This window comes from Uloborus diversus, unplaced genomic scaffold (assembly GCF_026930045.1).
Source record: "Uloborus diversus isolate 005 unplaced genomic scaffold, Udiv.v.3.1 scaffold_422, whole genome shotgun sequence".
Lineage (NCBI taxonomy): Eukaryota > Metazoa > Arthropoda > Arachnida > Araneae > Uloboridae > Uloborus > Uloborus diversus.
This window is the reverse complement of record NW_026558596.1, coordinates 25,290-52,272: the sequence shown is the minus strand read 5'-3', so window position 1 is coordinate 52,272 and position 26,983 is coordinate 25,290. Positions and strand designations below refer to the sequence as shown.

General features: G+C 31.0%; 1 protein-coding gene across 1 annotated transcript in view; it reads left to right on the top strand.

Annotated features, from left to right (window-relative positions):
- The window catches only part of LOC129233448 (probable ATP-dependent RNA helicase DHX34), a 53,406-nt gene extending 28,098 nt beyond the window's left edge, over window positions 1-25,308 (top strand). Inside the window, exons 10-20 of the mRNA XM_054867474.1 lie at window positions 2,134-2,328; window positions 5,047-5,235; window positions 5,786-6,031; window positions 8,561-8,707; window positions 15,069-15,214; window positions 16,933-17,043; window positions 18,165-18,286; window positions 19,133-19,291; window positions 20,407-20,509; window positions 22,285-22,412; window positions 25,061-25,308. Of these exons, the coding sequence (XP_054723449.1) occupies window positions 2,134-2,328; window positions 5,047-5,235; window positions 5,786-6,031; window positions 8,561-8,707; window positions 15,069-15,214; window positions 16,933-17,043; window positions 18,165-18,286; window positions 19,133-19,291; window positions 20,407-20,509; window positions 22,285-22,412; window positions 25,061-25,209 (1,695 nt within the window). The 3' untranslated portion in view covers window positions 25,210-25,308. The remainder of the gene's footprint in view (window positions 1-2,133; window positions 2,329-5,046; window positions 5,236-5,785; window positions 6,032-8,560; window positions 8,708-15,068; window positions 15,215-16,932; window positions 17,044-18,164; window positions 18,287-19,132; window positions 19,292-20,406; window positions 20,510-22,284; window positions 22,413-25,060) is intronic.
- The last annotated feature ends 1,675 nt before the right edge of the window (window positions 25,309-26,983 follow it).

Sequence of the window (26,983 nt, the reverse complement as noted above, 5' to 3'; positions counted from 1 at the left end):
ACATCTGATAATTGGTTGTTACTATTAATTATACTATTGAATTGCATTTTAAAATTGTTCCATTCTTCAATTTTACCTGCGAACTTTGAAATCGAAAGTTCCGGTAATCTAACTAATGCATTGTTTTTACTTTCATTGGTAGAATTATTTTCTTCATGCGTTGAAAGGAATGTATAAATTCTTACCTCTAATTCTTCAGTTTTCGATTCTAATTCATCGAGATCCTTTTCAATTGGAGGCAAATCTTCATCTTTTTCAATTAGCTGATAATACTGAGAACGCAATTCTGAAGCACTTTCTTGAATTCTTTTCAAGGCTTTAAGTTCAATATCCAGTTCAATTTTTGAAAATGTCCATTCTTTGTCCTCGAAGAATAGTCCTAATTTAGTTACTTGCGTTTTTAGTGCGCCCTTTTGGCGGTTTAAGGCAGTTATTTTCGCCATTTTCTACTGAGAACAACTGTTTTGTAGTTCTGTAATGCGATGCAAATAATCAATGTTCTCTGGTTCGACGGACCAATTTGTACGATAGCTGCAATAGCGTACTGTATTTTTATGCGGAAAGGTGCTGGTAGATGCGGGGTTGTTCATATTTATGCGATGTGATGAAATTTATGCGATATAATGAATAAAATAAGACAACTGACCACACATCATCCTTGTTCCACCATTTATTGCGACTTAAAAACAAAAACAGAAAGAAAAATGCATGCCAAAATAAAACTCATCTGCAGATAAAAATCGTCTGCGTTATTATTCAATTCAGAGCTAGGCTAAACTTAAGCAGCGGAACTTCCCTTAACGCTAAACACACAATAGGTTCTATTAACTTTTAATGTTTCATTGGAAACTTGAAGGCTTTGCTTAGAGAGGGAGGGAGAGAAAATGATGCTTGACCATTTGTCATTTATTGCATTTTTCTTTATATTGTTAATTTGTTATATTGGTTTTATAAATTTTGTTACATTGGTTTTGGTAAGTTTTGTTGATTTAAATTGAAATAATACCATGTTTACTAGTGTAATAACAGCATTTTTTCTTCTAATTTTTAAGGCAAACCTATTGCTGTATCTGTTGTGCGAGGAAAATCTATTACACAACAGGGGTATTATGCATAATTATGCAAATAAAATTATGATGCAAAATAATTGTTAGCTATTGATATTTTGAATGAGTTTTATAAAAAAAATGATTGATTCTGAAACAGTTGAATCCATGCACTATCTGTTTAAACAAAAAAAAAAAAATCTTCTGAAACGACTGAATTTGTTTCAATGAGTTTTATTTAGAAATGACTGATTCTGAAACAGTTATAGCCGTTATGGTTACTGGTGAGAAAAGCAATCTGCTCAATAATTTTGATTTTAAAAGTGATATTTATCTTGCTGATAAGCGCTGCAGTAATTACTGAGAGAAAGATCAGCTGCAACTTTAATGCAAAGAAGGCATTTTGATGATTTTTTTCTTCTCCTAAACTGACCAGATACCACTGTGGGAATGCTAGTAATATATACATAAACAAGGTCTCTTGAGAAAGAGAAGCCTGCAAATGTTTCTCCTTTATCCCTTTCAATTCAATCTTGCATAAACTGCAATGTGACTTTAAGCATAGTTGAACATAAAAGAAATAGTAGCTTAAAATTAAGATAAGCAAGATTTAATTAATTAGATTTCAGTTTTCAAATGACATGACAGCATATTTCATCTCTTTAGTTTAGTCATCTCTGATGTTGTTATGAAATTCAAAAAAATTCTGATTGTGCGTTAAAAACACTAATTCTTTCCATGCAGATTTGACAGTTAAACTGCTGAAACTGAAAACAAAATCGAAAAATTTTACCTACATTCCAGTTTTTCTGTTTTAAGTACTATTTACTGTAGGCGTAAACGTGGCAGAGCTAAAATTTTTTGAACTTTTTCTGTTTGTGACAACAATTTATGTTGTCCAATAGCCAATAGAAGTTCACCATCAGATGTGAACATGCTAAAAAAGTGTTGTAGTAGCATAATCTTATAATTTTTTTTCAAGCGATCCCATGATAACTAAAACTGTGTTCATGATGGTATGATGTCTCAAAATTTATCGTTGGATGAGACTTACTTTTATAATGATAGAAATATTTATTTTGAATAGGGTGCTCTGACTGATGATGAAACTCTCACTCCTATGGGCCAAATGCTCTCTAAGCTGCCAGTGGATGTGACCATTGGGAAAATGCTAATCCATGGATGTGTATTTTCAGTTGTTGATCCTGTTTTGTCTCTTTCTGCTGCATTGAGTGTGCAGACACCATTCACAAATCGATCAATGAGAGATCCAGACATGAAGGTAGCTGATTTTTAAATTTATTCAGAATGAAGATATTTAAGCAAAGAAACAAATTTAGTAACAATGCAATTTGCTTAGCAGGTGATCTAATATTTGTCTGATATTTTCATCTTTATTTAGTAGATTTATTCATCACTAAACAATTTCTGTTTCAAAACATTATTGAAACAGCAAATTTATTTTCTACTTCTTTCCAATTTTTTTTAGAAGCCCTAAATGCTATAAGATGCTCTTTTAAGAAATTTATAGGTTTGAGCTTGTTTCAAATTAAGTCTATTCAATTTCTTTGCATTAGAAAAATTTAGTATTGAAAGCAAAGCTAAGATTTTACTTTGTAGAAAAGGAAAGATAATTTATAGGATACTAAGACACTGATGATAGAAAATGTGGGTAAACATTTTGCCAATGTGCCAAATACTCTTTCTTATGTAACTTGATTCCAATCACAATAATAGTGGAAAGAAACTGAAACGTCAAACGATGGAGCAGATATTGTTAGTGGAAGTAATCCCTTTTCCTGAAATCACAAAAATACAATGTAAGGTAAAAAAAATTCCCTCTTAATAATAAATATTGCTTGCTTTCGTTAACTTATCCTCATTATTCATATTATTATTGTTTTTTAAATTAATGTATAAGTATTCATCAGCTGAAGGATTTTGAGGAGAGGAAAAACTTTTTTCATCTGAAATATGAAAATAATGCTCCAGAGTTTGAAAAATCATTTAAAAAAATAATAAAATACTACACAAGAGGTGTATACTACTGAGTTTGGAGAAACTCAGTTGTTTGAAGAAACTCGGGAAAAACTGTCAGCTAAGATGTTTTGAAATAAATTTTCATTCAATAAATTTCAAAAATAACAATTTAAAGCTAGCAGTTTAAATGTTTGCATTTAATTGTGTTATTGTAAGCATGTAACACAATTAATTTCTAAGCTTAACAAATTTATTTCAACAAATTTCCAAGAATGCACAATATCAAAAGCATAATTCATTGAACAAAATGTTTCAAGGTATCAGATTTTGCGTTAATCTTTGCATATGTATCTCCTAACCTTATCAGTACACTCTCTTTATCAGTAGTGATATCCTTTCTACAGTCCAAATATAACTCACGTGTTTTCTAGAGAATACAACAATGCTCAAATTGTTGAATTAAGTTTAACTTTAATATTTAAACAACTTTTAGAGAGAGAGAGTTAAGAAAGAAATAATCCAAGTTATACTACGTCAATCATTTATTTCAAGAAGCTCCTGATTTTATGCATTGTTAAAGAGTATGTTTGTTGAAAAAATACATGTGTGCAATTGAAGGGCTTGCAGCAACTTGGAGGTAACTCCAAAGTTCAAATAGTCTGCATTAAAGCTTGAAGCATCTAATTTGATTTTTTGTATTTTAACATTATAACTCCTTTAGTATAACTACTGAAAAGCATACAAGGGAAGTTATGAAAATAAAAAGAAAGTAAAAAAAAGTTTGTTGTTAGAATGAAGCATTGGGAATTCTGAATAGTAGCCACTGGCTACCAGACTAGCAAAAAATGGTTGTCACTTTTGACTGTTGATAGCCATTTTTTAAGAAAATACATACTCAGGGGGTATTAAAATAAACCTTAAGGGAGTTTGCTCCAAATTACATTGCTAGGGTGGAGCTGACTGATGCACTGGATGTCTCAGGATTGGAAGTGTGTTGTCGTAGCACGATTTTTATCAGATAAAGAAACGCATTGTCGCCACTTTTGAAGACTAAGACTTAATTTTTTGGTAGCCATTTTCAATGAAATGGTGACTGACTGCTAGTCTAGAGCTTTATGTTAGGTGCTTTAATACAGTATTTTTGAAAATTTAAATTTTGAACTACCTCCTTTTTGCTGGCCTGGAACTTTATTCTGAGTTTGTGTGTCCCTCACATAGTGAAACATTGAATATATATAGTACAATTTCTTTGGACTGAGCAGTTGAAACCGAGTTAAGTTTATCATTTTTTTACTTCCTTTTACAAAAAAGAAAGTTTTGTATTCGCGAAAAAATTTTCACTCAAAAATCAACATTAATTTCCATTTTACTCACCCCCGAATGAATACTGAGCTTTTTTTCGACTCGATCACACGTAGATAAGTGCCTAAGAATGTATAGACACGTGAAATATCCATAATGACAATTCCCAAGTTAATTACAATGAATTTTCTGGTGACGTCTGTATGTATGTATGTATGTATGTATGTGAATATGTGCCTTTGTAAGTTGCATACCTCAAGAATGGTAAGTCCTAGAAAGTTGAAATTTGTAACGTAGACTCCTAGTGGGGTCTAGTTGTGCACCTCCCCTTTTAGTTGCATTCGGATGTTTCTAAAGGGGTCTTTTGTCCCTTTTTTGGGGAAAATCAATGTTAATTTCGATGTAAACTCAAGTGGTATTATAATTTGGCGGACACTTGGCGATATATCGCCAGTCTTTTGGTCGCCAAGTTTTGTCGCCAACTTGGTGACAAATTTGGCGATTTTTTTTTTAATCTTTCAATTTGGCCACTGTTGGTGATATTTAGAGAGTAAACTATTGAATCACGTTAAAATTGTCATTAATGGGGAAATGACACTAAATTGGAGTAAAAGGAAGTCATGTTGTTCAGCTCATTGTATGTGCATTTATGCATGAAACATCAAATCAGTATTACCGCTCTTGTGAAATCTTATGTAATCTGAATGTATTTACACAGGCATCTAGACAATCTCTTGAATCAGATCATGGTGATCCATTTACATTATTGAATGCATTTCATAAATGGCTTGAAGTTAAATCAGACAGACGTGGCAACTCACGCAAATGGTGCAAAAGGAAAGGATTAGAGGAGCAACGATTCTATGAAATGACCAAACTCAGGAGACAGTTCAAAGATCTCTTAAAAGTAAGTTGAAATTATTTCAATCATTTTGTACTTTAACCATTTTTTGGGATAAAACAGTTGTACAAAATAAAGTTAATTAAAAAAATGAAGTTATAAATAGAATTGACAAACAAAAAATCTGTTATTTGACATTCGGCTCCGTCAAATATGTGTTAGGCAGCTGTTGATGCAGACAGATTAATGTGTGCAGGCCGGTCCTTTGCATTTGAAGTCTTTTTTTTTCACCAGCTTTTTAGAAACTTTTAACCAGAAAAATACCAGAGTTTTTTCATGTAAAAAATCATTGATAGGAACTTTGCTTATATGATTCATCTTTTTTGATGTATTTTTGAACAGTAAAAAAGTTTAACTTTTAATTTTTCAATAAATAGTAAAAATGAGAGACACATCATTAGCAAATGCTAAACTTTGTTTTGTTTTGATCTTTTTTGATTTTTATATTTGTATTTTATCTAGTAATATTTGTCTGTTGCTGTAAACAAAACAAATATTTTTCTTTTTTCTGTTATGTACTTGTGTTATTTAACTAAAACAAATTTGTTCCTTATAGGACAGTGGACTTATGCCTGAAGCAGATAGTTTTACCAACAGTAGGGATCGTTTGAATAGGCATGGGGAGCTCTCACAATTACGTGACATGAAAAGACAATATCATCGAGCTCCTAGACAACGTAAAGTTTTAAAGTTAGACAGTGAGTTCATTGCTATGAATGAAGCAGAGAGTGATGATGACGATGGGAGAATAGATATTCGTGATGTTGATTTTAGAATATCTAATGACAAATGGCAAGTTCATGTAAGTTATTTAATATTTTTTCACTTTTATGTTAAGTGTAGAATCTCATAATTGAAAGCTTTGTATAAAAGGGTGGGACAGCAGCGTCAACTGGCGCAAATGCACCAAAATGGAATCTTTGCACCATTTTACTCCAAAAGTACAAATTTCGGCCAAATTGTGCCCAGCTTACTCCAAAATCCTAGAAAAGAACCACGCCAAAAGTTTCTTCAAGCTCCGAATTGCCAATCGTTGAAAAGCCACATTAAGAACCACTTTTCATGAAAAAAAACTGCTCCAAAAATCTCACTCAGCTTATGATAGCCAATCATTGAATTTCATTTAATGATCGGCATTCAATTATGTTCTATGAAAGATGTTAAATACACTGTAAAAACGATTCAGAAACGTTCCTGGAAAATAATAGGCAGCTGATGTGCCTAATTTCTGCCAGTAACATATCTCTCAAAAACCAGGAACTTTTCCTGCTAAAATTCAGTAACCTTCCTGAAAAAATCCTGAAATCTTCCCGTTTAAAGCCAGTCGTGTCTCTGGAACATGATTAATCTTAAGTAGGGATAGTATAACAGCTTGGCAACATCCTGATTTATCAAGACATTTCCAAAAGCAGTAGTGCAAACATGGCCAAAGCTAAGCCAGAACTGCAAGTAAGTATCAGGCATCTCACTTGCTTGCAATTCTTGCAAAGCTACGTAGTCCATACTTATTCACTCCCTTTGGGAGTTTAAGCAGCATGGACAAGCCTTAGTTGATCTGAAGCTGATACACCTTATAAATACGCTCAGTTAATCTTTAAACTGGGAGCTAAAAATATTTTTTACAACAGAGAGGTATTTGCTTTCGGACAGCTTGTCGCGATTCAGGAAACTTTTTGACAATGATACTTGATATTTCCAGGAAGGGGATAAAAACCATTGAAATCCCAAAACGTTATATGAAAATACTCAGTAACGTTTCGGAATTTTTTTACAGTGTAGGGAACACATAGTTAAAAGAAAAAAAAAACTTTATTCATATCGCAACTTCTTTTGAACATTAAAATCTATACTAATATTATAAAGAGAGGGCGGATTTTTGTGTGTTTATATGTACGAGGTAGTCTCTGGAACCATTGCAACTATTTGAATTTTTTTTTCAAATGTGTGAAAAGTACATTTTTTGTGTGAAAGGTACATTCTTACTGAGTGACATTGACTATAAATTATGCATATATGTACCAATACTAATTTTTTAAACAAATAGTTTGTCTTTGCTACCAGTTCATCTTTTGTACTGATCTATTTTTATATACGTAAACCCTAACGCTGATTGTCCCACACTTGCAATGACAAAACAGTTGAAGGTTTCCTTTGAACTGAAGGCTAAGGAATAGAAACAAGTGAATAATAAATCACGATAGTGGCATAAGAACCGCCAAAACCTATACATGTATTTGAGTCTGGAGAGGATAGTTTGTATTAATTACCTGGTTATGTTTTGTGCGGTTTTGTTCTTATATACGTAAAAACAGTCTACGATTGTCTCACATCTGCAAAGACAGAATTGGTAAAGGTTCTCATCGGAATAAAAGATCATGAATAGGATCAAGTGAGGGGGAAAAAATCGCGGCTTCAGTATAAGAATTGCTAAAAGCTTTGCAGTATTTCGGGCAGCAAAAGATAGAATACATAGCATTCTATTAGCCTTGGACATTGCAAAACCTTTAGAGTCACAGAATGCTAATGCATCAAAATTTATTCAAATGAATTATAACTGGAATTCGATTCGAGTAAATTAATTTTTGAATTCAAGTAGTGCAGATAGATGATATTAATCCATGATTCTAAAAGTTTTGCATGCATTTCGGGCTACCCTTTGAGGCTTTTAATCTATACTAATATAAAAAAAAGGGATTTTTTTGTATCTTTATATGTTCCGGACAAGATTAAAACATGATTGCAACCTACTGAATGAGTACATTTCCAATCACACAACCAAATTAGTAACCGATCAGCGACTCGTCTATGATACCAGAACACAAATTAATGTTTATCGGCACACCCGGTGGAACTGGAAAAAGTTTAATAAATTTTTCAAAATCAACAGGCAGACTGAGGATGTGTGTGCACTTTTTTTAAAAAACTTAATTGCAGTAATTTTACTTAATGCTCAAAAAAACCAACCTCTCCAGATTCAAACTACTTTAAATGTCTCCCTTCAGAAAGACTCTGTATGTTTCATAAGAAAAAAATTGGTTATTTTGATGGCGTCTTCAAAAGGTCTGCCACATAGTGTATTATGCATGTTCAATGAGCCAAAATAATAAGGATAAAAATTCACAAAAAGAAAGAAAGAAAAAGAGAAAAGTACAGATACTAAAAACTCCTGGGCAGATAAAACCATCTTCATTCAGTTTTTGTTTCTAATGTTTGACTTTTCTGTTATTTTATAGCATTTAGATTTTGATTATTACTTAAATGTTTATTATTTAATAAAGATTTGAATTATATGTATGAAATTTTCAGGCAACTATATTTAAATATTTTTTAGATGTTGTCTTCAAAAAGTCAAGTCACGAGCCATCGTGATGTTGTCTGTCTAAAATTTATTGTTTGCAGTGCTCTTTATCCTCGCTTAGCAATAGCTGATGTACATAACTCATATAAAAACTCTACTGAGCAGCATTTTCATACAAAGGTAAATAAGTAAATTGTTACAATAAACCATTATAATTTATTAAAATTTATCATGATAAAATGTTTACAAATAATTAATTTTTATTATTTTTTAAATACAGTTAGAATAAATAGAAGAAAAAAGATTATTTTAAGCAGTTTTTAAATTTGATTCTTGGTTATTCATTTAATGTCCAGAAAACATCATTATTCTATCTTACATGCTTTTTTCAAATTGAGGGCCTGTGGTTTTGAATAAATCACAAGTTTTACAATAAATAAATAAATAAATAAAATCAATTAAAAATGTAAAAAAAAGGAAAAAAATAAATAAAATAAATAAACAAAATAAAATAAACAAATAAATGAAAATAGAAAATAAGTAAATAAATGCAAAAAAAAAAAAAAAAAAGAAAAAAAAAGAAAGAAAAGAAAAAAAAAATTACAAGTTGAAGGAACAAAAGACTACGTTACACAAGAAAAATTTAAACCAATTACAAGTAAGAAAAATATGACATAGATAGTGATAAATAATAGGGCTCGACCGATGGCATTTTTTGGCCGATGGGCCGATGCCGATTGTTTTCCTCCAAATGGCCGATTGCCGATGGCCGATGTCCGATGCCGTTGGCCGATGGCAAAAAAAAAAAATATATATATATATATATATATATATATATAACAGAAATAAATTGATAAGTTTGTCAGGGATTTAAGGGATCATTGATTCATTTCACTTTACTTTCTTTCTACGAATAAGGAATTGTAATCACAAAAAAAAGGGAAAAAATCAGATTTCGACCTAAATTTTTATTTTACGATCACCCAATTTAAACTTCACAAGTTTTTTCAGCACATCTGCACATGCATATGTACCTAAGAACATATAGATGACCGAAATATCTATTTTGAACGCCTCTTTAGTTAATTATCGCAAAGTCTCTTGTGATGACTTCATGCGCGTAAACTTGCGTCACTCAAAAACGTTATGAAATAGTAAGTTGAAAACTCATACGTACGTAGTGTCATCTAAAAGTTCGAGGACAAGTTGTTTAAAACCTTACCCTGAATAGTTCACATTACCGAAGTACATCTATCTACAAAATACTCACCTTGAACGACTATGCACTTCTGGCAACGTTGATGTGACAAAGAAATAACATAACGTTTCGTTGAACTTAGCTCCGTGTGACTTTTACCTGTTCCCAGCAAAAAAAAAACATTTGCATGGACGCCGTGCCGCTGTCTTCCGTCAGGAGAAGATAAAGCTGCATCACAGAAGGTAGCGAAAAATGGCTTCCAGGAGTGTTTCCAAGAGTTATATGAAAACTGGCAGAAGTATATAGTCTCTCAAGGTGCCCTTTTGAAGATGGATGTGCTTAGGTAATGTGAACTATTTTGGGTAAGGTTTTATACAGCTTGTCCCCCGAACTTTTGGATCGTACTATGTACAATCTGTATAGGGTGTAGTTATGCTTCTCCTTTTTTGACTGCTGTATGAAGGAAGAGAAAGAACAACAGCAAAAAATAAAATATATATATATATATATATATAAATAAAATAAAAATAAAGGAAGAAAAACAAAGAGACTGTTATTATTAAGAGACAGGCGGTGTTAATAACCAATTGTTTCTTTTTTTAAATTGAATAAATAACTAAGATTTCAGTAATATTGTAATAATGTATGGATTTAGGTACACTAAACATCGTTAAAAAACATTAAATTATGTTGTTTATTCATTCAATAATAATAATAATAATAATAATAATAAGAATAAAACTATGAAACCGTCAACAAATTGCGCAATTAAAGTGGAAAGATTGCACGTAGACATTTTTTAGTCATTAAATTAAACAAAAAAGGGAACAGATAAATTACAATATTAAATCATAATAGAAATATTTTTATACTTATTTAAAATTTATGAAAGGAAAAGTTTGCATTTTTCATAAAAGCTATAACCGTGACATAAATTTTGCAAAAAAAAAAAGAAATAGCCACGAAAAGAGCGAGGTTCTTAAAACGCAGCCACAATAAACAAACTCAATATTTACATCAAGTTAATAACTGAATACATATACTACTTGATCTGATGTTTTCACACGTAATATTGAACAATTTGATTGTTTAATCTTTTATGAAGCACTACAAACAAATTCAAATTAAATTTTGAAGTTTAACAATAATTTTCTGAAATTTAAAAAATTTCATAATAGAAAATCCTAAGAAACTTTTCTATAACATATTATTAAAAATATGATGAAAACAAAAATAACTTACTCATTTATTTATATATATATATATATATATATATATATATATATATATATATATATATATATATATATATATATATATAAATAGTTACTCCCAACAGAAAAAAAATCGATCGCTATTAATGATGCAAAAAAGATGGCGCATTATTACGAAATATAGGTGAAACAAGTATAAGAAATACGCAAGATGATATTTCTTGACCAAAATAAATAATCGCTAAATATTTAAGAAGTGCTTGAAACGACGAGGGTAGGTTAGGAGGGTCACCCTCTGGTTTTGGAGTGACTCACAACTTTAAACTTCGACCTCATTTTTTTAGTACAGAACCGCTACCACCAACGCCTCGGAAGAGTTTCTGAATCCACTTCAGCACTTTCGAAGAAAAAATTCAAAAGTCCCTTTGGTTTCCGAATCGTTTCCATTCAAAACGTCTTTAATCAATTTCTGACAACAATAGATAAAGCTTGAAAAAAAAAATCTCTAATTTTATGAATGGTGTTAATTTTGAACAACTCAGAAGTACAACTAGAGTTTAATTTCAGAAACTGTTCGATTTGGAGGAGGGGCACGCAAGTGTTCTCGGAAATACAAAAAATAATCGTAAAAAATAGAATTCAAAATAATCATAAACATTGAGCCAGGAAAACCCTTTTAAAACTTGCACCCGAGTTTGTTTTGACGTGCAGTGGCGGATTTAAAATATAGCAAATGTTGCAATTGCGCGAGAGGCCCCATAACAATACGGGAACCGTAGGAGTTACAAAAATGCTTATGATAAATGTTTTACAACTTCTGTGCTAGAGAAATAGGGCCCCAAAATGTATTTTGACGGGCCTCAAACTTGTAGCTCCGCCGAAGCAATACAGAAAAGACTGCATTACTGTGATTCATATTACAAATACAGTCGAGTCCCGACTTACGCGAGGGATGCGTTCCAAGACTCCTCGCGTAAGTCGAAATTTCGCGTTGTGAAAAAATATATGTATACAATTTTTTAAGAAGCATATCAAATTCTTTTAGATACTTATAAACACTCCTAAAACTGCTTTGTAGCATTCCTCAACTGTACGGTACAGTTTCTTAGGTAAGGAACTGAACTTATACTGTATTTAAAAAATAAAAAATTGTTATTCAACTTGAAATACGTAAGATGCACAAAATAAATGATCAATGGGAGGGAAAGACATAAAATAAAACATAGTACACACAGTATTTAGTAATAATAAAATGTTGTACTATAATAGTATTCTAACAGTAGATACAGTAACAATATAAGTTAAAAAATAAAGATAATGATGATTTATGCTTCATTATCAGATCCTTGTTCAGATCTAATACATTTTTAAATACGGTTGCTTTGCCTTTTCTTTTATAACGTTTCAATTTGTAGCAACACAGGCCCTCTTCCTCATTTCTCTAATCCACAGTACAAGATCAGCTTCCATTTTCATAACATTTACTTTGCTAAACTGCTCTGCAAGCTTCGATATTGAAACTAAGTTCTGAACTTTTACGGATATCTTTTTGTTTTGAATTTTAATTGTATACGTATGGAAGATTCACTCATACTTATTGTCGCGTTACCGTCGACGTTTTGTAGTTGTTCAAGCATATCGAGAATCTTAGCTTTTTTTTATCAGAAACTTTCTTTCTCTTCCCATCTTCACGAACTTTAGATAAAGATACCATTATATTTCATCAACTTTAATATGTAAAATGAAAACAATAAATAAATAAATAAATGAAAGATGCTGAATGGTTATTAGATACACTAACGCGACACGTAGACTCGTTTGATATGGGAACTTTCGCTGTCAGTGATGCTTAAAGGAATGTAATAACATTCACAAAATCAATATTTAGTTGCTAATATAAAGCTGATACTTCCTTCCAAAAAATTCGTGTTGTCGACAAAAAATTCGCGTTGCAGCCATTTCGCGTAAGTCGAATCGCGTTGTAGCGGGAGTCGACTGTATCGAAAAATTAAAAATTACTGTCGTTTCAACTGTAATCTAGCAAAAAAATTTTGAAAAAAAAAATAGAACTGACTTCAAAATTGCTCTAAAAAGTTAAAAATAATTTTATTCTTTAAACACCATCGATAATGCTTTTAAACATAATTTTTGAAGTTGGCGCAAAAACAAAACGTAAAATCCTGTGTAACCATGCTTCGTTCATGGGGCATCCAAAGAAAAGCATCCAAAGTTACGAACGAAACATATATATCGTTATTCAAATATGCTGTCATCAATGCATAATGTATGTGATAGTGAAGAAACTGGGCCTGGTTAAATTTATAGTTGTATTTGAGTTATGGCTGTGAATGATTTTATCTATCGTTTTTGCGCCAACTTCAAAAATTAAATTTAAAAGCATTATCGATGGTGTTTAAAGAAAAAAATTATTTTTCACTTTTTAGAGCAATTTTGAAGTATGTTCTATTTTTTTTTTCAAATTTTTTTTATTTCATTCTTTTTAGTGTAAATGTAGGTATTTCAGAAATAGTAAGAAGTTACCATCACGAAACTTCACATTTTTTTCTTAAAAATGCTCCATACTGAAAAAAAAAAAAAAAAAAAACTATTGACACGCGTTAAACTTTAAGCGATTGACACTAAAAACTTATCTTTGTTCCTCTCTGGAACTAATTTACATTTCACAGCATCATCAAAGTTGCTCATGATGCAAGCCTCTATTTTCTTACTTAGCCCCGATCATCTGTTATCGGCATAGATGATAACGATAAAAATACTACAGAGTAGTTGATGCAAACCTAATGGTAGCATTGTGAAGGCTAAGCAGATCCTAATCACTGCATTACCTCACTTCCAGGTTAGGTTTACCCCTACTATGGAGCAAAAGCACTGAAGAAAGGAAGATTTTGATATTTCACATAGGGTTACTATAAATCAGCAGGTTTACTAAAATAAAATTATTTGCGCCAAAAACGAGACGACAGCGCCAGATTCCCTATTATCGAAATTTTCCTTGAAGAAATTTGATGCTTGCTTCAGACAAGCCTTCATTCAAAATTATCATTACAATTACTATTAATGTTACTGCTGTATGGCACCAAACTTTCATAACAATGGGTTTCATATTTTAATCTAATAGGGAAATTATATGAAATTTATTGTTTTTTGCCCATAACTTTTTTTCTAAAGGACAAATATGGTCAAACAAAGTAATGGGACCTAAGTTGAGCCATCCCCTATCCATTAAAAAAATAATCATCAAAATCGGTTCACTAGGTGAGACGCTGTGAGTGGACAAAAAAAAAAAAAAACATACATACGGTATGAACTGATAATCGCCTCCTTTTTGAAGTCGGTTAAAAATTAAAAAAAAAAACGGTTTCGCCATATCATATTTGTTTCCATAGTCTCCGATTCGGCAATATATCACCGAATGATCGTCAGTATGAGACGCTGTATTACTTTAGCATTGAAATAAGTAATTAATAGCCACAAAAAATGAGTAAATAGGCTTTTTAGAACATCCGATCGAAAACAAAAAGTGAAGTTCACAACTGGAACGTACGCACACCCCACATGCGAAAATTTAGCCTTCTACAGTTTACCATTTTTGAGTTATGAATTATGAGAGATACGTACATCCAGCCGCAAGAAACAACGCAACAATTAACTTATTTGGTACCTGAATGCTGTATAAAAAACTCTTTCAGGGGTGACTAAAATAGAAATTTATACTGAAATTTAAGTAAACAATTTTATATGAAAACAATAACTCCCGTTACTTTGTATTAAAAAGTAAAACAACAAAGGTCATTTTTTTTTTCAAAAACATCGGCCAATTCCATCGGCTTTTCGATGTTTTTTAAGGCCGATGGGCCGACGTTTCCTGCAAGTTAGCATTGGTCGCCGATGCCGATGCCGATGGCTAAATTGTTGAACCATCGGCGCCGATGCATCGGCCTGACCATGCATCGGTCGAGTCCTAATAAATAAGAAAGAAAACATCTACTTGATGTTTCATCAGTATTTTAGCAAAAAAATACAACAATCATCTATTTTATTTGTTATATCCATCTATAAATGTTTGTTAATAATTTGTTTGATACATATTTTATCATTTTCTTTTCAGGGCAAGCCTTTTGTGGTTCTCCACCCAAATGGCTCATTAGCACTTGAGCCAGATTTGCTACAACTGAAAGAGACTGATATCATTGAGATGAAACATTTCAAATCAGCCACACCATTAAGTAAAAAACACCAGATTCTTAGTTTTTTGTAAGTGTATAGTTGCTTAGCTTGTTATATCTAAAATAAAACCTTTGTATCACTTTATTACGTTTTCATCTTATTTTAAACCTGCTCTTAAATTTCCGTTTAATAAAGCATTAAAAAAAAAAAAAACTTGAATATTTGTCCAGCATAGTTTATTGCTTATATGAGTGATTCAAGTTATGTTTTTTTCCTTCTAAATTTTGAAATGTAAAGCTAAAGACATTAACTATAAAGATATTCATTGATTTGTTTTTGTTACATATCAAACATTAAAGCTCTTTGAATTAGTCTGTTTCCTTTGAAACTAGCATTCCCAAATGCTTAAAAAAGTATTTTTAAACTAAGAGATATTTTAAATGTCTACCAAATCTTATAGTTTTAGAAAATTAGATACATGTTGTCCAAAATCATGTAAAGTTCTTTTCAATATAAATCTCACTTGGTATTACATTTATGCCCTTTGCAAGTAATATTTGGTAGACATCTGGTGTCATCATGTTCATAGCTGACTAAAGCAAAAATTTATAAACTGTTCTTCTACATATATAAGAGTGACGGTGCTTCTTTGTTTCAAGACCCCATAGCACCTACAGCCCTGAAACTTGGCACAAAATTTGAACGTACCCCACGGGGGTGCACCTCGAACCCGAAATTCTAAATATCTAATTAATTTTTTCATAATTAACTAATTAAGCTAAAATTTCACTTTTTTCGCCTAATTACTGGGTAAAAAATCCCCTCATCCCCTAATATTATATGTTATTGGAAAAACCCTGTATGAAAAATTTAGCTATAGAAAAGCTATTGCTTGAGAAAAGGAAAAAAAAACCCTCTAGAATTAAAAAAAAATGCCCCCCGCCTCTTCTGATGTCAAATAATCAGGTGCAGGATTTCCTTTTTGTCCTAGATGTACTGTGTTTTTTAATTGTGTTATTTTTCTACTAGAGAGTTGAATCCTTTTTCGTACGGGATACGGTATTTCCTTTTCGTCCTAGATGTACCGTGCTTTTTAATCGCAGTTGCTTATCGGCCCGAGTTCGTTTTGCGCACTAATTGGGTGGGTTACTCTCACGCGGTCATTTCCGCCAGACGTTTCTCTGTATCTATTTTATGTTACATATTTGCATGCTTAAATTAATTAAAATAGTGAGGTGTTTTTTTTTTTTTTTTTTTGCAAATGCTACTTTTTGCTAACTATGGGAAACAAGGAGAGAGCTTTTTTTTTTGCACTATTTAATTAAATGAATAAAGCACAGTTTTTTGAATGATCTTTGATCAAATTAGGAAATGGGCAAAGAGGTTAAAATAAATAGAGACACATAAAAAAAATAGAGATAGATCTTATATAGGCAGATAGTAGCCGAAGGTGGCAATTTTGACGTAAAAAGTTGAATGACACAAAACGCAACTGGAAATTGGTATAGAAAATGCGAAAAAGATAGATATTGATTAATTAATATCGCTGCCAAATTTATTTAAACAACCACCATAGGCCGTGAACTTGGCGTACAAACAGGGGGGAAGTGCATGGATTTTTTTATTCAACGGACTTCCTTTAAATTCTTAGCACAGGCATCGCTGTGTGGGTACAGCTAGTAGTATATATGCATAATCAAGTGATTGTTATAAAGTAAGGCTTCATCAGTGCATGAGCTCATGAATTTTTGTAACTATTTTCTCTCTCTATATATTTTTTCTGAATAAAATATTCATATGTTTAGGTCTTTATTGGAAACTACAAAGCCTTTCTTAGTGAATTGTTTGAGAATACCTGCTGCTCACTCTCTCTTACTTTTGTCTCAAATCTTGGATACCAATCAGGATTTTACAAGGTAAATTCCTATTTTATTTACTTTTTATCAATACTTAGATTAAGTTTTCAATGGTTCAAACATCCGTTATTTTGTTCAAATAGTTCGCTTTATGTTAATTAAACCTTGCTGCAAGTGAGAAAATCTAAATATACCAAATACTTAAAAGTGTTCTTTACATATTGCAAAAGGAAGATCCAGAGGTGTATGTAATTCGAAAATTTTGTTTTGCCATTTCCAAAACTTTTTGGCTGACAACATATGCTAAACGCAACAGATTTTTTTTTCTAAAAAAATATATTAGAAAAAAAAACTTTTAAAATGATTTTTATTAATGATTTTAATGATTTTGTATGTATATTTGAAGAGTTTTTACAGGGGGGGGGGAGTCAAGCTTTCTCATAGGAAAAAAAAAAAAACTACAAGCCATAAGACTTTTAGTGACTGCAAAAAAAAAAAAAAAAAAAAAAAAAGAAAAGAAAAGAAAAAGAAAAAAAAAAGAGAGGGGAAAAAAATAGTACAAAATTTTAATAGGGTTGGTTTTGAGAGCAAATAAGTGGTAATTAATGTAAATATCTAACAACTTAACTCACATTTTTATTCAGATTTTGATGAATTTTGTATACAATAACTTTCCCTGTAGGAAACACTTAGACATGAATTAAGACTTACATTATTTAGCTCAAAGTATTTTGTGATGTCACAAACAGTTGGCATAATTTCATTGAACAAGTATGGCTTGTTTAAGTAAAACAATTGATTTACTAATATCTAAACAATGAATACATAAACTAAAAGTTACTGCTTGTGCTAAATGTTTCGAAAACAGATATACTAAGTAAAACAAATAATTATGTTCTGAAAATTTTGACAGTTCTGCTTTTTTTAAAAATAATTTCTAGTTGTGGGTTATAAATTGAAAAATAAAATAAATAAACTATAATGGGGGGGGGGGGGTTGCCTCCTTGCCTCCCCCACGAATCGCCGCCCCTGATTTAAGTCACATTTAAATTATTAAAGAAATGTTCAAATTTTGAACATGTTAAACTTTTTGTTTAAAACAACTGCATTATCATTTAATTTTTGAATTTATTTGTATTGAATCTCTTTATAGCTTTCTATTGATTCTTATTCTCTTTTAGAATTATCTGTGATGGATGGATTGAATTATGCTTCCCACAGCCTGAATCAATACAAGGCTTCATTGGCAAAGCATTTAATATAAGAGATTCTTGGCAGAAATTATTACAGAAAGCTTTTGAAGGTAGCAAAACACTTAATGTACTTTTATGTAAGATTGAAATTAGCATTATTTCAGTTTGAACTATCCATAGATTTATATGAAAGTTATAGCTATAATTTTGAGACATATTTTTTTGAAAAATGATTTAGTATTCTAAATAATACTGTATGAGACTTAACTTTTTAAAATTAGCGTTACCTTTGTTTATATTTGAAAACATTAGACGCTTAGACTTTGTTGCTTAACAGCACTACATGGAAGATAAGTTGCTCAAAACTCTTTTTGAGAACAAAATTGTCTCTCCGAGCATATTGGGTTTGCTATAAGAGGTTTCTGACTTGTGCATCATATTATGGGTATGACTAGAGTTTATAGATGTCCCACTGTAAAAAAAAAAGTTTTTGTTTGTCTCTTTATCATCATTGTTAATGAGTATTTTAATTGTTAAAAATGTTTTTTTTTTCATTCACTATAAATCAAAACAAAATGTGCATGCACATTTTATCAAAATGAAATATTTTCATGGATCTTTTGATTGATTTTAAGGCATTTTGTTTAATTGAATGCTTTTACTTTTTAACTGCAAAAATTGTTCCCTTTCTGCCTGAATATTTTGGATCAAAATATTTTTGCAAACATAATTTTTAGCCTTTTTTCTTGGTAAATCTTATCTTTGCAAAAATTTAGGATTACTATGCTAATAAAAAAGCATATCACATTAAAATGTTTTTTTTTTTTTTTTTGCTTTCTCTTCAAGATATTTGACTATTTTTTTTTCATAATATTATTGCAATAGAAAATATTTCTGCATTGTAGTGTATTTGAATCATTTAAGGTGCATAGGATTTCATTCTTTCTTTCTTTCAGAATACACTATGGATAAAGAAGAAAAGAGTGCTGAAATTCAAAAAATGGGGCAGAAAATTTACAATCTTATTGCTGATTTTTTTCACACAGAAGTAATTTTTTCTGTTCGAAGATTGCTTGCTGCTGATGTCAAAAACATATATGTAGGACCTCAAGATGGTAAATATGTCAAAATTGGTCAATAATGATTACTGTAAAAAGACTTTTTGCGAGTCCATCCTTATCGCGAAAATTGAAGCCTTATGAAATCTTTTTTCCTTCAACTTTCAATTCTGTTCAAATAAAATTTGCAAAATCACTGATACCTTTATTTTTTGCGAAAATTACAGCTCCTGAAAATAAGTGCTCTTTCAGTAGTTTAATTTATTTTTTGTGAATTTTCAATTTGCTTATTTAATGCTAACTTTGTTTTATCTGTTCTATATAGTCTTTTGCTTGGTAAAAACTAATACAGTTAGATAGAAATATGGGAGTTTATTATTATAAGGAAAACTTTTTTTTTGTTATAGAGCTCCATTTTCTCTTGCTGGCGAAATTGTTCTTTTTATGAAGGACATTTAAGACATGTATGCAATATATATGTACCATTAAGACAGGGATGCAATTTTTATTCCAAACTCACATTATATTAAGTACGCTTAGCTTATCAGTATTCTTGTTGTTTGCTCATTTCTTTTTTGCACTTGAAATATTTAATCTCTTGAAGTTTATCCTATTTCCATGATGTAACTTTCAAAACTTGTTCAGCATTCATGCTACAGAATATTTCAACCTAAAAATTTTCAAATAAATAAAACATTTTATTTGATGCGGCAAATTATCAGTTCAATAATATTTTTGAAAACCTTACCTCTAAGTTACCTTTTCAATAACAATTTAAAAATTCTGTGTATTCAAAATGTATCTAGCAGAAGATTTCTGACTGTTAGGGCAGAAATTTCTGTCTCCCTATGCAAAAGACCCTAATGCCAAAAGTTGATATGAGTTTTTTTGTTAAGAATATTTCTAAAGTAATCATTATAACAAAAAGTGTTCTAAAGTTCTTAATATATATGTTTTTAAATTATGGTCTGTATCAAACTCGAACTTGTTGGCTTAGACTTTGGTGAGATAGTTTGATGTACGGTAAAGCATATTAGTTTTCTCACAAAAATTCGTGTTAACTTTTTCATTCACAATTGTTCATTATTTTTTAATTTTATGCTGTTAATACTAATGAGTTTTAGTGTATGCAATTCTCTATCTATTTTTTAAATATCTTTTTCTCCCCTTAGGAAATGTAGCTGTTGCTGTGGGCCTTTTGTCTGAATCGAGTGATGCTGTTGAAGATCCAGTGAAGGGTGGTCTTAAAATAAAAAACTATTTGACCTACAATTGGTAATTATGTTTTGATTGTTTCTTTAAGTAATTTTTAATATTTTTAGCTTAAAAAATTGTAACTGTTATATTTGGATGTATGTCCTGCCATCTATGATTAGAAATATAACACTATTGAAAAAAATGTTTAATATGAGATCATACATATGAGGGATGAAGATTTCATAGTTCATTCAAGCTTTTTTACTGTAAGCATAGTCTACAGCTAAAGTTTGTACTTTCTTGAAGCAACGTGGTTTTCCCGATTTTACTACGCAAGGTGAGGAATTTTCTTGCTGCCATCCATGTCGCTTGCATTCAGGTGCAGATCTTTGGACTTTTGAATGTAATTTCATGTAAAAGTATGGGGATTTTCTTTTTTGTTTTCATTTTTTTTTTTTCCCTTGTTTAGACCATAAAATTTTCTTCTTCTTATGCGAGATTTTGTCTAAGTCTTCTTCATGTTGAGTGATTGATTTAACACTAATTTGTAGCTTTATCTGATGGGGAATGGAATTTATTTCTCGCTAAGCAAAATTTCGCGTTAAGCAAGTTTGTGTTAACGGGTTTTGACTGTATTATCCAATGACTTTGTGACTTTTTATGTGAAACATTGCTACATCAAGATATTATTGACTTTGTGCTTACTACTTGAAATATCCTCTTCCCTCTCTTTAAAAAATGCAAAGTAAATTGGTCACCCCCCAACATCATCAAAGATGGTCTATACTTGCGGTTTTAGCACTTCAATTCTTAAATATTGCTTATGTGCATAGTCCCGCAAGGGAGGGGTGATTGCCCCATGCTCCCTCTCTTGTATCCACCCATGATTAAACATAATATTATAATTTATAGTATTTTAGGTATATTTTATGCATAATATTTTAAATTTGAATATTAAATTTAAGGAGAAAATGCCAAATGTAGGACTGTAGCAAAACTGGGGGCAGTGGGTGGACTTCTAAGTGATTTGTTTGTTTCTTTTTGCATTTAATGCACTGGTTACTGGCTATACCAGACAAATTTCTTCATAATTTTATTTATCTATTTATTTATTTATTTTTTTTTTTTTTGTGTGTAGAGCACATTGGGAAGGAAATTTCTTTCCTATAATACTTCTACAGGTGGCTGCCTTATATTTCTGTATTGTGTAAAAAGAAAACAGAAAACTCTTATAAGGTTACTGGGTGAGAAATCGACATTGTATTGTAAGATTCACTGTTTCTCCTCATTAGTTAAACCAGTGGTTGCAGCTTGTCTAAAGCTCGTTTTTTTTTTTTTTTTTTTTCAAAAAATTTCAAAAAATAAAGCATGATTTTAAAAAAAAGTTTGAAACTATCAAGAAGTCAGTATTATTCATAGAATTTCCCATTCAATGCAGCATAACTACAAACGTTTTTATTTAAATTTCTCATGTTGTCTTTTTATTTTGAGAAGGCAAATATTTAATTTTGTATTGTTAAAAACTTTTCAATTCTATTAGTGTAGAAGAGTGTAAATAAACAAAAGTGAATACATAAGAATTTTTTAAAACTGTATATCACTAACAGCTTTTCATTTGTTTAACTTTTAACAGTTTTTTTTTGAATTTTTTATAGCCACTGATGAAGAAGATTCAATTTATGTTCTCTCTGACCTTAACTCTTCATAGTTAGCTTTTGGGGCAAATCTTTAGAATTATTTTTGCGTATTGTTTGAATAAGAAAAATTTCAATCAGTATAAGCTTTCAGAACTCAATAAATTTTATTTACACTGATAATGATATCAGTTAATTAACAATTTTTCTTCATTTTAGTCTTGTAGACAAGAATGATACCCACTTGCAATACATACAAAAGCATTGGACTTGCCCTGTTTGTGACAAAGAATTTGTTGCAACTGTGTTAGATCAAGTGCGACATAAGGAGCAATGTGAAGAGCTTAGTAAGTATATTTTATCTTATTCTTATTTATTTTTGTATTTTTTGCAATCTATACATCCATTTCCTATACAAAAGTTTTTGATGTGCTTTAAATATGTCTATGCATTTCTAGTCAGGCGGGAGAAGTTGCCTTGCTTTGATTTTGAGAAATACGAGTACTGTCTGACCATCGATTACATGGAAAGGCTAATATCCGGTTTATAGGCGGAAATGGACATATCTATTAGTTTATAGGGGTGTTGGTTTGTTACAGATGTGCACTTTTGCCTCTCTATTATTTAGCCTTACTTTTATAAAAATGAAAATTTGCTCTCAGCAACATTTTTTTTAATCTGAAGTCTATTCTATCTATATTCTCACGGCAAAAATTAAATAATTTATTTATTCACAACAAAGTTTTGAGCTTACCATTTTACTTTTAGGTTCCTGAACGAAATGAAAATATATATTTTCTTTTTGTTGTTTCAATGGTAACTATTTTTGTCTTCCCTTATTTTATTTTAAAGAATGCAATAAATGATCAAGGCACTAGTGACATTATAAAACGCGTTCATTAATATTCCATTGTTATTCTCCCTTCTCCTCTGCTAGATTCATTCAGATGGAATAGTTTTTGCTTGGCAGATTGCCAAATTACATACAATTCGCGGTCAAACAGTATAATGTATAAACGTGTGCATGCTTTCTTTGGTTTTTATGTAGTATATAGTCAGTGTATACCATTTGCCTCTCCCTTCCATGTCTAGGAAATTTTGAACGATGCGAGTGTCTCTTTTGCAAGTCCCCCCCCCCCCCAAATGATAAACTGGAAAAATAAAATTAAAGACAGTTTTATATTTAAAACATCTGGGAACTAAAAAGCATTCATTGTTTTACAAATATTGAATGAAAAATCAATGAAATCAGTGCAACAAATTTTCATACAACTGTTTGAGGGTTCGCAAGGGACTTTTTTTTTTAATCAATCCGTAAAATTGAGTTACAAAAATCTGATAAATTTGAGATGTAAGTAAAATTCTGGACAAATGTATTAGTGTAAGAAAAGCCTATTTAACCATAGTGTACTGAAAGAATTATTGCAAACAGAGTAATACAATCAAGAACAAGCAAACTCCTATCATTAAAAAATTTCCCCCTTTTATTTTCAAAACAAACATCATTGATAGCAGTTTCTTGTAAGTTCATTTTATTGTTTGAAATTTCGTAAAAGACACCTGTCATCTCTGTCTTTGTTAAAATTACTTTTATTTGTTTATTTTTGTTTATTTATTTATTTTATTTATTTATTATTATTATTAGTAGTATTATTATTTGATTTTTAAACATTTGAGTAGCTTTTGATTTCAAATAATCAAATACACTACTTGATTTAGTGTTATTTTTATAGCTAAAAATGTTTGTACTTGAAAAAAGAAGGCCAAATATATCTTTGATGAAAGTTTTAAAATGTTGAATCTTTATAATACTTTAAGCCAGGGATTTTCTACCACTAGTCCACAGAAAACTTTGACCAGTTCTCAAATTTTTACCTGTCCACATTTAAAATATTTTTTGATTCAAAATAAATAAATAAAATAATTTTAAAAAAATGTGTAGTATTTGCATTAGTGCCATAATTCTAAAAACTAAAAATCTAAAATTTTGCCTTTGAAAGTTGGTAAAACTCAAGTGGATTCACGTTTGATACTTATAAAATTTTACTTTTTTTAAAAACTGGATTTTGTAAGTTTTTATAATATTTTGTATTTGTTTTCAAAGACGCTTTAATTTACAGATAATTAATAAAACTGCTTGTCTTTCAATTTAAATAGTTCTGAAAATATATGAATGCAAAAATTAACTGATACAATAGCTTTGATGGCTCTCAACAGATTTTTAGTTTGCTCCTAGGGAGAAAAGGGACCTTAATCTTAAATTTCAAGTTAGGGGTGCACCAATTAATTTGCAGTATTTAATGATCAGCCTTTTGCTGATTATTTATAATCAACCAATTTGAACCGATTAATCGGCTGAAAAATTAATTTTTTATTATAATTTCTTTTGCCTTGGAACAAGAAATTGCCTCGACTGGATTTGTTACACTAAACTAATAGTTTCAAACTCTATCTGTTGTGCTCCCATTTGATTCCAAATTTGCAAATTATCATAGTAGGGGATTGAACAACATATTCATTTTTTTTTTCAGAATAAAAATACTAATAGATAAAAGAAGTTACATTGAACATTCAAAATGAAACTGAAATTTTAAAGGAAATTGGGGAAGGAGGTACCAGATTTTTAAAAACTTACTTTTAGGAGTTTGAAGCTAAAAAAAGAAAGGACTTTTAGGAAAAGAAAGAACCAGTTGAGGGGTCTGTTTTTTTTTTTTTTAAATTCCTATTTGAGGGTTTTATTTGTGAAAAACATTACTAGTTGGGCAAACCTAACCTGGAAGCATTGTGAAGGCTACACAGATCCCAATCACAGCTTTAAGAAGCTGCAAGGTTAGATTTGCCCTAACAAAAGTCCTCAATTTTTTTTCACTATCTTTACTAGTTTGAGGTTCAGTAAAACGTTTGAGAAATCATGCTCTGAGTTAATCTTTAAATATTTCTTTTTTATAGCTTAGTAATTTAAAGGAACTAATGCCAATTTTTTTGTAATATTTAGATAAAGAAAAGAATCCTGAAAGCACTGAGACTAATGTAAGAAACCCTCTTCAAAAGCCATATTTTTGTGCAGTTTGTCAAGAAGAATTTTCTTTTACCATAGCAGAAACTCTTAAGCATAAAAGAAGTCATTCAAATGACAAAAGCTGATCATTTCAAAGCAGTTATGCAAGCATAATTAATGTACATTTGTATATAGTTTTGTTAAGTTTGAATTTAATATACATCATTGTATTTTCTATTGAAATATTTTTGTTGTCGCGTTTCTGACTTGATTCTTTTTATGCATGAGACCACAATTCTTGCAGATCATCCCCATCATTCAAGTGCTGTCTGTACATTACCCTCTATACGACTATTCTCAAAAATTCCTTTCTTTAATAGGTATTTGCCTCCAGGTAAGTTTGGGACAGCTTCTCTTTTCAACTTGTGGCCCATGTTATAGCAAATCGGGTGGTGTCCATCACTGACATGCTAAGGTGGGTGGGTCCTACCCAGAATTATTTGAATTTTGTTTTATAAATTTGTTATGATGGGCTTGATATGTATAGTCTAACCATTGTTGGCATTTGTCTTTGGACGCCTTTATACCAAAGCCCATTGAAAACAAGAGAAGCCAGGTTTGATAAAATCAAGCGTTAGCGAAAGAAGTTTTCTTTGTGAAACATTGCTTGGGCCATTCCACAGAAAACGGTGATTTTGTCCCACACATGACACCTCATATATTTTATTAAAAATACACTTTAATATGGAAATGAACAAATTTTTGTTGCCTAACAAATTACAAACGTATGTGTGATTTTTTAAGCAATTTTTTTCGTCATTGATTTTTGAAATTATTTCTTTTTAATGAAATACATAAACCGTTTCGTGCGGGTCAAAGTTGCTATTTTTTGTGGAATGACCCGTTTGTTGTTTAATTTTGTAAGCAGTGTATATTAAAAAAATTGGTTTTGGTAGTTCGCCAAGTGCTAACAATACTGAAGCTGACAGAAATGACAGGTTTGCGTGCAGAACAAGATTTGGTTAGACCAGCTAATTTACCCTGCATTCTTCTGAGCTATTTTGTCTGAAATTCCAATATTACAAGTCAGTACTTCCTATTCCTATTCAGAGTCACAACTGACTACAACTGTATTATGTCGAGGACTGCATACTAAGTGCCTTGCCTCCATTATTTTATATACCGATAGATGACAGCACCATCACCGGATCGAACAGTTAATGAGAATTTTGAACTAGTCCAGGAGCTAATAGCTACCTGGTGCTAGCACCCCCAGAGGTATCGTTTCACTTGGAGGACATTGAGACCACGAGCATATTTAACGTCGCCCAGTCCCCTTTAATGACGACGGTGGATCTTCGACCATCGAGGTTCGAACTCAGGACCCTCCGGCCCCGAATCCGACACTCTACCGATCGGGTTCCCAAGTCAGTACTTAAAAGGAAAAAAAAAAGGTCTGTATTGAGTTGTATTTTTAAAGACTTTCTGTACTTGCTTTCTCCATCATAATTTTCACACTTTGCTTCTAGTTGCCGGGTTAAATTTAGCTCAGTGAAACTTAACACACTTCCGCTTTTCAATTGTTGCCAGAAACAGTGAAATAATAGTAATCATAAAACTAAAGTTTTGTTAATAAATTTCGCGCATAAGTTTCAAGGCTAAACCTAAGCAAGCATACATTTGTGGATTCTGGCAATTAAATTATTATATAAGCTAAATATAAGCCTTTAAAATAAATATTTTTACTTATGTGAGATTCCGCATATGCTAACGGCACAATGCGTCAGGCCGCTCTGCTGAAAAGAAGTTTAGAATGGACTTTTGGAAGGGACGTGTAGTAACAGGGCGAGAGACGAAGATAATGGGAGTGCCCAGCGGAAGAAAGGGGAGTGCGTTGTGGATTTTGGTCATTAAATTATT